This window comes from Muscardinus avellanarius, assembly GCF_963383645.1.
Source record: "Muscardinus avellanarius genome assembly, chromosome: 7".
Taxonomy (NCBI): Eukaryota; Metazoa; Chordata; class Mammalia; order Rodentia; family Gliridae; genus Muscardinus; species Muscardinus avellanarius.
In genome coordinates, this window is record NC_137793.1 from 86,799,309 (window position 1) to 86,811,684 (window position 12,376).

At 50.5% G+C, this 12,376-nt stretch overlaps 1 protein-coding gene across 1 annotated transcript; it reads right to left on the minus strand.

Annotated features, from left to right (window-relative positions):
• Window positions 1–6,917: 6,917 nt before the first annotated feature.
• PRELP (proline and arginine rich end leucine rich repeat protein) lies at window positions 6,918–11,815 on the minus strand (the record flags this gene model as incomplete). The annotated part of the gene is made up of 2 exons (XM_080699423.1): window positions 6,918–7,093; window positions 10,849–11,815. The coding sequence occupies 2 exons, from the start codon at window positions 11,813–11,815 to the stop codon at window positions 6,918–6,920; spliced, it is 1,143 nt and encodes a 380-aa protein (XP_080555549.1).
• Between the last annotated feature and the right edge of the window lie 561 nt (window positions 11,816–12,376).

Here is a 12,376-nt window from a genome sequence, read left to right on the forward strand (position 1 = left end):
CAGATGGATGGATTACAAAACTATGGGATATGTACACAATGGAGTTTTACTCAGTCATAAAGAAAAACACAATTACATCATTTACAGGGAAATGGATGGAACTGGAGAAAATAATGCTTAGTGAGATTAGTCAGTCACAAAGAAATAAGAAATTGGATGTTCTCCCTACTATGCAGAAGCTAGGGAGAAAATGGGTCATAGGAGGAACTCTAGCTGAAGAAAGAGATTCTATAGATGTGCAAATAAGGCGACCTAACTGAGGGGGGGAGAGGGAAATTCTCTAGTGCACACGATGTACTTTAACAAACTATCAATATCAATCACTAGGCCAAACATGAGAAGGAGGGAGTGTAGGGAAAGGGGCAGAAATGGGGGAAGGGCTAATTGGGTGATGTGTGCATGTATGTCTCCACCATCTTTACCCCATGAAGATGTATGACTACAATGCATGAATAAACAATTTTAAAAAATAAATAAGGAATGCCTAGTTCCTTGAAAGACATGGACTTACAATTTGGCATACAACCTAAAAAACGAACATTACTTAGAAATGCAGGTTGTTTTTTTTTTTGTTTTTTTTTTTTACAAACAGATGATTATAGAAACGGGTTCTTTGTGTACGGTTGTGGGAGTGTGTATGCATCTAGAAAGTTCCTTAGATGTCTGTAAATCTGTGTGTGTGTGTGTGTGTGTGTGTGTGTGTGTGTGTGATATGATATGAGTCTGGATGTTCGTGTGGTTCACCCACGTTAGTGCAGATGGGTGGGGAAATGTGTGTGGGAGTGGGTGTTGAGGTGTCTGTGTACAAGTGTGCACATAGCCTCAGCAGGTCACGCTGTCCACCCCAAAGCCAGCTGCACACATTTCTAGTTGCTTCTCCCCTTCCATTTCAGACTGGCAAAGGGTAAGCCCCAGCCAGAGGAAAAGGTGTCTCTTCACCTCACCTCCATATTCACTCCAAACCAAACGACAGGGTTCATGGCCCACCCAGAAGCCTCCTCCGACTTCTTGGGCGAGAGACTCAGCCTCTCTCCATCCTCCCCGCCCAGTCCCAGCCCCAGCTCCGGCCCCGCCTTTCTTCCTCATCTGCCTATAGATGGGCCAAAGGCCTCCAACCTTGAACCTTACCTTTAGATGCTTTGGGCTCAGACCGAAACCCTATGGTTTCCAAACAGATAGGGATTCTGACAGCTTCCAAAGAGAGAGGGACTCTGACCAAACGGTTGGCTGCAGTGGATTGGATTAATTCCCAAGGGAGAGGGGGAGGGCAAGTAGGTAAACGCGTGTCCAATCAGATGTCTCCTTTCTGCTGTCCTGCTGTTCCTCCTCCTCTGTCCTCAGCGGATCCCCAGCCCCATTCCTTTGCTGGATGAACAGGAATGTTTCCTGTCTCCCACTGCCCCTTGGTCCTCAGCCTCTCTCCTTACTATCTGCTACTTCTCCCCAAAAGAAAGGAGCCTCTCCCCTGAGACCCTGAGCTCTGAGAAGGCTGAGCTGGCGATGCATGTGGAGAGCTGGGGCAGCTTCCCACCTCCTTTTCTCCAGCCAAAGAGTGATGAGGATTAGCACTGTAGATGGAATCCAAATATAAAACGAGGCTGGGCTGAGCCTCAGCACCAGCCCCAACACCCACAGTGTTGAGTGTGGTGAGGGCAGCGCCAGACAGGGGGCCTGCGGCCTGGCCTCGCTCTTGGGCATGTTGAGCTGGGGGTGGGGCAGGATCTGAAAGCTCGCTTGAAGTTCATAGCTGATGGCCAGGAGGAGGAGGCAGGGAATTCTCTAAATCCTCTAGGAGAAGAGGAAGTGGACATGAGTAGGGCTCGGGCCCTAGAAGGACTTCCTGGTCATCGACACCAAGGGCACTGTGCAGAGGCTTTGGGGTCTGGGAAGTAGACTCTCCCCTCTCTTCAGAGATGGGCTCCTGGGTTTGTGTGACCTGCATTCCTTCAGCCTCATCCCAGGGAGTCCTGAGACCAGGTGTCACTGTGCCCTCAGGACAGATGGCCTTGGCAGAGGTCATCCCTGCCTTGGTCCAGCAGGTGAAGAAGCGGACCTAATAGCCAGTCCAAGGGGACTCCACCTAGGCAGTGGGAGAGGGCTCCCCTCATCCCAAGAACTGGGCACCCCAGAAACACATGTTCCTGTGCCCCTGGCTGTCCCAGGAAGCCACACTGCCAGGGGCTCTGCTGGGTAGAGGGAGGTGCATTGCTGGAACCAGGAGGGCTCTCAGGAGGCAGATGGCACTCTTGGCGGGCTGTGGCCCTTCCCCTCTCTCCACAGTTGGGGCTTTGCAGCCAGAGGCCCTCTGCCCTACAGTCAGCCTGGGAGCTCCCCCAGTTCAACCCAAGTCATTTATTCCTGGAATGCAAATGCGACTACTGTGCATTCTTTCCTCCACCATCTGTCCGCCTGTTCCCATCCTCCCTCTACACTTTCTGGGCGACACGCTCTCCACGCTCCTGCCATATCTCTGACTCGCTGTGCCCCCAACCCTGCTATCGGTCCTCCTCCACGCTCTCTTCAACCACCGCGCCTGTCCTGGGTCCACACACGCACAGCACCACCCTCCTATCATCTGCCGGCAGCCACCTCTGAGCAGACTTCTAGCCCCTCTCCCAACTTCTATTCTTGCTCACAAGCTCATGGTTATACACTCTGGTTCCCATGGATTTCAGGGAGTGGCCGTCGATGTTCCGATGTTCCGTGTGACCTGCGTGGGAAATGGGTAACCCGCACGCTGTTCAGGCGGCTCAGCTCCCCGAGAGCCTGGCAAAGCGGGCGGCTGGTGGGGGAGGACGCCTAATTCTAATCTCTCATTAGGAGAGGCACAGGAGTGTTGATGGAATAGAGGTGGCAGGCGGTGTGGACAGAAGTCTGGTCAGCCAATTCTGTTGAGGCTCCTGTTGTGGGTAGGGAGAGAGGCAGGGGTGGAAAGTTCAGGAGCCCTCCTGGTTTTTGGATGACAGAGGTATATTCCCTGCTGAGGAATTGTAGCCTCATGACTGCAGGACAGGAACACAGCTCTGCTCCTCCCCCCCAAGGGAGCCCCCATGCCTTCCTCGGTTTTTGCTCATGCTGCCCCTCCCTTGTCGTGTGCTTTCCCCTCCTTCCATCTGGCAACATCTGGTTCACCCCTAAGAGCCAGCTCAAATGTCAAGGGGCCTTTCAGGTGTCCCCCAAGCAAAGGTAAAGGTCCCTCCGCCCCTGCTGATCCTACCCATACTCCGTACACTTCAGATATAAATACCAGTCCATGGAATTTCCCCTTTTATTAAGTAGTGAATTCCTCCAGGGTATGGGGTATAAGTTGCCCAGCCTTGAATTCTTTTCTCTTCTTTCCTTCCTTCCTTCCTTCCTTCCTTCCTTCCTTCCTCTTTCTTTCTTTCTTTCTTTCTTTCTTTCTTTCTCTTTCTTTCTTTCTTCTTCTTTTTTCTTTCTTTCTTTCTCTCTTTCTGTATTGGGATTGAACCCGGGGAATTCTGAGCTACACCTTTAGTCCTTTTTATTTTGAAAGAGGGTCTCACTAGGTTGCTGAGAGTCTCACTAGGTTGCTGAGGCTGGCCTCGAACTTGCCATGCTCCTGTCTCAGACTCCCAAGTAGTCAGATTACAGGTATGTGCCACCACTGGGCTCCCAGCCCTGAATTCTTATCATGGAACCTGGCATATAGTCTCTGTCCCCTGAACACTTGTTGAATTGAATGGCAGCCAGTGTTTAGCAGGGTAGGAAGGGTGCAGCTATCACCTGGCCGCAAGGCTTAAGAATCTCACATTTGGAGCCAAATTCCCTCCAAAGAGAGCCTGGGACACTCTGTTCTTACTCTTCGTGAACTTCTGCCTGGTTTCTAGACCACTGCACACGCTTTGGCCCTTTATCCTCTGCCCTTGAAATGGTATTCCCACAGCACATGTGCACACTGTACTTCAATTGTTTTGCAAGCTTTACTTGGTCAGAAAAGGTGATTGTTTCATCTTCCCACATCTGCCTCAGTACTGAGTCCTGGGAGGCTTATGACCCGAGGCTTTGGGCATCAAGTGTAGCTATTAGACTTTTGGTCTGACTTTAGGAATAGTTTTTCCTGAGGGGCATGACTTTGGAGAAAATTCTCCAAGAAAAGGCTCTGGGGTAGGTGTCCCAGGAGTTTCGTAAGAATAAGATATTTTCTTCACCCATTTCCCCAGAGCAGGTAAGAGACGAAGGGCCAGAGGGCGTCGAGGCATTATTCTTCACCTGTTCACATTGTCAAGTTTTTCATAGTACTTTATTTCCTCTGCTGTTAAGCATGTTGAAATATGAAAGATGTTTCACAAAGTTAACATGGCCTTCAAGAGAGAGTAGACACATGTACAAAATACACATGCCCACCTACTCAGGTGAGGGAATGAATTAGTGGAAGGAGGAGAGGCTTTCTAAACCCAATCAGCACGTTGTGTGTGTTTGGTCAGGGAGGGGGTAACTATAAAGCCAATTTAACTCTAGCCCCTCTGGCGTGCAACTGCAGAGAGCAATGGAGGGAGTGCACACAGGCTAGATGGGGCGATGGAATGGTCATGATTGTGTGGCTGCTAAAACAAAAGAGCCCAGGTTTGCAGGACTGTGACCCCTGGGAGGTCACGGGAGTGGGGCCCCCAAGGGCCTCACCGAAGGGGCTGAGGTTGCGAGGTGTGAAGGGGCTTATCCAGGCCATAGCACCAGGTTGCTTATAGCCATAATAATATGCTGACTTTAAGCAGGAGCCTTGGAGAAACCAGCTGGAGAGAGGAAGAATGAGGAAGCTGTAGGAAGCAGGAGAAGGCGGCCATGAGGAGACGGGCCCTATTCTCTATAAGCCAAAAGAGAGAAAGGTGAGCAAGAATAGCAAATAGCATGAGGATTTCTTTAAGTCAGGGACCCGGCTTCATCCAATTTCTTTTTCTTTCTTTCTTTCTTTCTTTCTTTCTTTCTTTTTCTTTCTTTCTTTCTTTCTTTCTTTCTTTCTTTCTTTCTTTCTTTTTGCAGTACTGGGGATGGAACCCAGAGGCATTTTAGCTCCGACCTACACCCCCAGCCCTATTTTTTTATTCTTTATGTTGAAACAGGGTCTCACTGAGTTGCAAAGAGCCTCACTAAGTAGCTAAGGCTGTCCTTGAACCACGATCCTCCTGTCTCAGCCCTCCAAATGCTGGGATTACAACCTTGTGCCACCACACCTGGCCCATCCAATTTCTTAAAGCTTCTGGAGATTTTCTTATTTCAGCTTGTGGAAGAGCACTGTGCCCGACTCATTCCCAGAACATCCAGCTCCTCAACCTCACATACTCAGAGGACTCGGGAGGGGCAGCATCCCCTAGAGGAAGTCAGGGAAGAAGTGTGAAGCAGCCCAGGTCCCACTAGGAGCCCTGCTGAGCTGCCCACCTGGTCCAGGTAAGGAGGACAGGAAAGCCTCCAGGGGACAGACGGTCACGGCAAATAAATTACTGCAAGGGAAGGGATAATAGTTAGGACTTGTCCTGAACCTGGGTATGTTTTAGAGTGTGGAGCTGTAGACTTGGAACACAGCATGGAGAGGACCTCAGAGGAGCAGTTTACCCACCACTGGATTTACAGATGTGGGAGCTGAGAGCATTGGTGACCTGGCAGGGTCAAGGGCAAACTATATCCTCACCTGGGCTCCCAAAGTCTCCTGTTTATGCTTGATTGGGAAAGCCCTGGCTTCTGGACTTTTGTGCCCTTTAGACTCTAGAGGATGGAGACACCATGCATATCACCCATTGCTCTTCCAAACTGGAGTCCTCCTTGACCTTGGGCCATTACTCCAGAAGACTGGAGCCAGCGGTGACCTGCAGCAGCCACCAGGTGTCACTGATGTGTCTGTCTTAGAGATGGAAGAGGCCTCTGGGAGATTTCCAGGTGCTCCGCCCCTTCTTCCCTGTTTCTCCAGAGCCTCCTCCCTGGGGGTGGAAGTGGCCGGGCCATCCACACTAACAGAGAACAGATGGCGGGGTGGAACAGCGCCTCTTGACCCTCCACTGTGAACACTGTGTTCCCCAGGGCCTCTGGCTTCTTGCTGAGATTGGGTAAGGCGGGTTGCAGGACTCATTTACACCCACACAGCCTGGTCCTGGGGCTGTGACCCTCAGCTCTCTCCCACTAGCTAATTCCTAGTTTCTTGAGCCATTTTTCTCCTTGGCTCTTCCTAGCTGAGGCCCGGCCAGGAGGGCGTGTGCTGGGATTTCCTGGAGAAGGAAGAGGGGCTTCCAACTCACCCCTGCGCAGAGATGGCCAGAGGCAGGCCCCTGTGGGAACCCTGGCCCTCTGCCCACCTGTTGTTCCCTTACACTTCCTTCTTGGAGGACTCAGCTGGCAGGAAGCAATGCAATGCCAGATGCCAGGAAACAGGGTGGTGAACAGCAGTTTTGGAAGAAAGAATTCTTGGTTGAGGAGACCTAGGTTTCTCAGCCTCTTTGAGGCAGAGCTGCCCAAGATGGGGGATGCGGGGGGTCTCCAGCAGGACTTTCTGAAGCGTACCTTCCAACTGCCCCAAACTATCTTCTGTGACTTGCCTGACTGGAATCAAGCTCACATGTCAGTCCATGGCCCAGCCTTACCCAGGAATGATGGGTGGAGGAGGAGAGAGGAGAAGCTGTGAAGTCTTTAACCACACATCTGTGTTTCAGAAGCAGAGGGATACATAGAAGGCCAGATATTGGGCGTGTGTTCAGGGGGTGCCTTTAAACTGGATAGGACTAAACCAAGCCCTGGGAAGTGTGGGTCTAGAGCCACAGCAGAGCATATGGCATCTTCCATCCTCAGAAGGGAGGGACAGGAGAAACAGAGCCGGGAGCAAGAGAGGGAGATAGAGAAAAATGGTGGGCACAGGCGCCTGGGCCACCAGCCTTCTTCAAGTGCGGTCAGAGGAGGTCCAGTCCAAGAAAAGCCTAAATGACCACGGACTGCAGGAGGCGGAAGCACATCATGAGGTCCAGAGGAATGGGTGGCTTCAGGAAGTTCCCATCCAGCCGCAGGTAGCGCAGGTGTGGCACGTTCTCCAGGTCTGAGGAGAAGTCATGGAAGGCGACCAGGTTGTTGGGGCAAATCTGCGTCCCGTTGATCTCTATGGAGAAAGAAGGGGAGACGTGAGCAGCAGGGTGGGTGAGGACAACCAAGTCAGGACCCCAGGGTCCTCCTCTCCGGAACTGGATGACTTTGGGAATGTGTGAGTGGGTGACTGGGAATGGGTCGCGCAACCCTCAGGCTCAGTTGACTCATCTGTAAAATGACTTAAGCTGGACATGATCACTAATTGTCACTGCAGGTTCACTCTGGAGAGTTAGATGCGAGGCTGTCTGAACCATAGCATCCTGGGGTGTTAATCAGCAAAGGATCCTTAGAGACCCCCCATGATCTGCTTTATACTGCAGAAAGACAAATCTTGTCAAGTATGGAGAAGCAATCAGGGAGGTGAGAGCCGAAGCCAGCAGGGAGGTAAGAATTCTGCTGGAGTTTTTCCTGTGGATCAGATGTGCGGTGTGAGGATGGATGGAAGACGGTTATGGTGAGAGAAATGGCTACATCAGCAAGAGGAAAGAGCTGCTGGGGAGATGCCGAGCCGACTGATTCTGAAGTATCTGAGGCCCGAGATTCCATTTTCTCCTTCGCCTCTTGTTAGATTACATCAGCCATGTCATCTTCTAAGTGCACATTTGTTTTTTTGTTTGTGGTACTGGGGATGGAGCCCAGAGGCATTCTACCTTCGAGTTGCACCCTCTGCCCGATTTTATTTGGAAACAAGATCTCACTAGGTTTATGAGAATCTCACTACTTGCTGAGGCTGTCCTCGAACCTGTGATCCTACTGTCTCAGCCTCCTAAGTACTGGGATTACAGGCATGCGTCACCATGCCCAGCTCTAAATGCATGTTTGTAATTCCCCCTAAGGCTTGCCTTGTTGTCGTCTATGGAGGTGGAGGAGGGAAGAGGAGGAGGAGGCGTCTTCATCTTCATTCCCTTCCTCCTGTTTGTCCTCCTTCATCCCTGATGTAGCAGAAGAGCCTGGCCCAGGTAGATGTTCCCACATGGCCTTTGTGATCTGGGGCTTCATCACCCTGACACTTGTTCCCCATCTGTGAAATGGTTAGGGAGGAACCTGTCCTGTATATCAAAGAGAATGTGTGTGAAGGCGTTTTACAAACTATATGGGACAGTCCAGGTGGCAGCAGTATGATCTTTGCTAAAAACATAATCTTCGTGCTGACCCGGGTCCCACTGTGCCCATTCTGCTAGAGACACAGATTCAGGCCCCGAGGGAGTGAGCATGTGCAGAGGGGGCATGATTTTTCTGACTCAGCCTCAGAAGGCCGAGAACAAGTCTCTCAACAGTGTGTTCTTCCACCGTCTGGCAGAGACCTGTCAGCCATTTATTAATTGAGCTTTCCTTTCTGTTTACATTTACGGCCTACACAGCTTCCTGGGGTAATATGTTCCACTTTAATTGCTACTTACAGAATAAAATTAGGCAGTTTTTCTATTTTCCTGAATTTGTTTCTTGCAAGATTAACAAAAAAAACAAAAACCCTCCCCTACTTTTTGTAATTATCCCAGATAAATGAACAGGCCCGTTCTATTCATTTGTCTCAAGACTATGGAAACGTCCTCAATCTCTGTCATTCTTTGAATTAGAAACCAAGGATTCTCTAATGTTATCCTAGGGTTCCTTCTTTTTCTCCTCGATCCTCTTTACCCTGAGCCCCTTAATTCTTTGTATGAATGTAGCCAGATAATACTCTCTCTTTTGTTTCCGAAGCTTTCTATTGCTGCCCTGCTCAGAGCTGGCATTGTTTCTTTTTTGAGGGGGATAGAGGAGGGTACTGGGGGTTGAACTCCGGGGCATTCTACCTCTAAGCTGCACCCCAACTCTTTTTGTTTATTTGGAACAGGTCCTTGTTAAATTGCTGAGGGTATCGCTGAGTTGCTGTGATTGGCTTCAAGCCTGCAAACCTCCTGTCTCAGCCTCCCAAGCATTGGGATAACAGGTGTGCATCCTCATGCTGGGCGCTGCCATTATAAACTGAAGAAAATTGAGAGTCCCAGCCTCCTGTCCTGGGCTCTGATTGATACTCCAAGCTGAGGACCCTATAAATATAAGAAAACTCTCCTTCAAATATACTTATTGTACAACTAAACTTTGCAGCCTTCTCAATAGATTGAGAAAACATTAACAAATAGACATTTTTTTCCTAGCTGCTATATTTTACCAGTTGCATACTCTGAGAAAACAGCTGTCTCCCTGGGTACCTTTTACAGACTCTTCAAAACTGAAGCTTGCTTTGAGCTTCTAGAAGCTTGCTCCCACAGCTGCTGGATTCTGCAGCAGGCAGGCAGGCTGAGGACATTTCGGAGTGAGCATTTCAGTGTCTCTTCTGCTTTTAGGAGGATGTTAGGGAGTATTTTATATGTCTATCCTATTTATAAATCCAGAGGCCAAAGAAGCTGGTGCTGATGAGAAATGGAGGAGGAAAACCCATTACCCGCCAAGATGGTATCCTCACACATCATCCACATTAAACTATTAAATCCTCCTATCTCAACTTTGTGCTAAAAGGTAGCATTACCATTCTCGTTTTACTAATGAGAAAACCTCCTGAACAGGCCAAATATCTTTTATCTCTTTTTTCCCTCTTCTTTCTTTCTTCCTTCCTTTCCTTTCTTTTCTTTCTCTTTTTGGTACTAGAGTTAAACCTAGGGTCTTTCTACCTCTGGACTATAACCCCAGTCCTTTTTATTTTCTCTTTCTTTCTTTCTTCTTTCTTTCTTTTCTTTCTTTATTCTTTCTTTTTTTCTCTTTTTTTTCCCTTATTTTGAGGTACTGGGGATGGAACCCAGGGGCATTCTATCTCCAAGCTACACCCCCAGCCCTATTTTTTTTTTTTTTTTTTTTGGTGGTGGTTCTGGGGTTCCTGGAAGCCCTGCTACCTCCTGGCTACACTTCCAGACCTATTTTTATATTTTTTAAATTTGAAAACAAGGTCTCTTAAGCCAGCGCTGCTGGCTTCGAACCTGCATGATCCTCCTGTCTCCGCCTCCCAAGCATGGAGATTACAAGCGTGAGCCACCATGCCCGGCCCCAGCCCTATTTTTTATTCTTTATTTTGAAACAGTGTCTCACTGAGTTGCAAAGGGCCTCACTAAATAGCTAAGGCTGGCCGCAAACCGCAATTCTCCTGTGTCAGCCTCCCGAATGCTGGGATTTCAAGTGTGCACCACCACGCCCGGCTTAGCCCTTTTTATTTTTTATTTTGAAACAGGGTCTTGCTAAATTGCTGAGGCTGGCCTTGAGCTTATGATCCTCCCATATCAGCCTACCTAGGACTGGATTATAGGTGTTTGCCAACACACCCCATTCAAATATCTTTTCAAGTCTCAGCGACTTAGTGAGACCCTGTTTCAAAATAAAAATAATAAAATAGGGTTGAGGGTGTAGCTCGGAGGTAGAATGTCCCTGGGTTCAATCCTCAGTGTCAAAAAATAAAATAAAAAAAGAAAATAGGTCTGGGGTTGTAGTGCAGAAGTAGGAGGCCCCTGGGTTCCATCCCCAGTATTACACACACACACACACACACACACACACACACACACACACACACACACACACACACATCTTTTCAAGGTCATACAGAATACCAAGTGGCCAGGATTTAAAGTCCAGGTCCAAAGTGGATGCCTTCTGCTTTCAGTGATGGGGACCATACTTGCCTCCTGCTCTGTCGCTGAGCTCACACTCAGCCCAGGGCATGCTTTTGGTACCCCACCCTGAGGACCCCGAGCAAGGCGGAGGCAGAGTCGCCCCTCCCCGCCCCGTGGCCCCGCTCACTCTCGATGCTGTTGTTGTTGAGGTACAGGTGCTCCAGCTTGTTGCTGATGGCAGGCACGTTGCTGATCTTGTTGTGGGACAGGTGCAGCACGAGCAGGTTGGAGATGTTGAAGGAGTTCTTGGGGAGCCCCCTGTCTGACAGCTTGTTGTAGTTCAGCCGGATAAAGGCCAGGTTTGGGAAGCCCTTGAAGTATCCGTTTGGGATGGTCTCGATCTTGTTGCTGTCCAGGTAGAGCTGGTGGAGGGCTGGGGGCACCTTGGGAGGCATCTTTCTCAGAATGTTGTGAGCCAGGTTAAGCTGCATGAGGTTCTTGAGGCCGTGGAAGGTGTCGGGCTTGAAGACGCCGTCGCTCAGCCGGTTGTGCTGCAGGTCCAACAGCAGCAGGTTCTCCAGCTTGCTGAAGACGCCGGGCGGGATTCTGGAGATGTGGTTCTGGCTCAGCCTCAGCTGCTCCAGGTTGCGGGGCAGGGCCGCGGGCACCTCTTCCAGCTGGTTCTTCTCCATGTAGAGGAACACCAGGCTGGGGAGCTTCTCCAGCACCCTCTGGTCCACCTTTCGGATGCGGTTGTTGTCCAGGTTGATCCACCTCAGGCCCGAGGCGTTCTTGAAGGACTCCAGCGGGAGCTCGGTGATGAAGTTGTTCTGGAGATAGAGGTAATGGATGCGGGATGGGATGACGGGGACCTTGCGCAGGTTGCGGCTGTCACAGTAGAGAGCCGATGGGAAATCCGGGGGGCAGAAACATTCCCGGGGACAGTCAGGGAAGACAGATGGAGGGCCTGGAGGGAGTGGAGGAGGCAGGTCTGTGGGCTCTGCCGGCTCATGGGGCTGAGGAAAACTGGGTGTGGGCCTGGGTCTGGGCCTGGGCCTACGCCCGGTCCCGGGTTTTGGTCGTCTTGTTGGCTGGCCTTGGACCACTGAGGCCAAGAGGAGAAGTGGGAGGAGCCAGCAGAGGGATGACCTCATGGTCCAGGTGATGCACCTGCAGGGAGGGGACACGGGAGGTCATTAGCCTGTGGGTCTGTAGTAGATGCTGTGTCTCTCTCTGCTAATCATATAGGATCAGCTCCAGGGGAGGTGGGACAGAGCTTGGGCACCTGCAGAGCAAGTGAGGGATAATAAGGGCTGGAGGCGCTAGATTCCCTACCCAGAGGCACCATGTACTAAGCCTGCTCTGGGGAGGGTGAGCCATCTTGGGAGAACACACAGGCTGAGAGTCAGGAGTTCCGAGGCTTACTGGAGAAACTCCTTTTCTTCTCCCGCCCCATGACTCTCCATCTGTAGGCATGAGGAAACCAGCCCTGCCTTGCCCTGCCTTTGTAAGAGGGATGCTAGGATATATGACCCACAGCCTCCTGGGGTCTCACATCTGGAAGGGTCCTTAGCCATCCCATAACACAGTGGTTTTCAAATTGTGCCTCTATTTCTCCCCCCCCTCCGGGGGTGACACTGAGGAGTTGGCCCTGGGGTGCCTTCAGCCCACTCCTGTGCCAACTTAAGAAGCTCAATCTTTAAAATCTGTTGTAT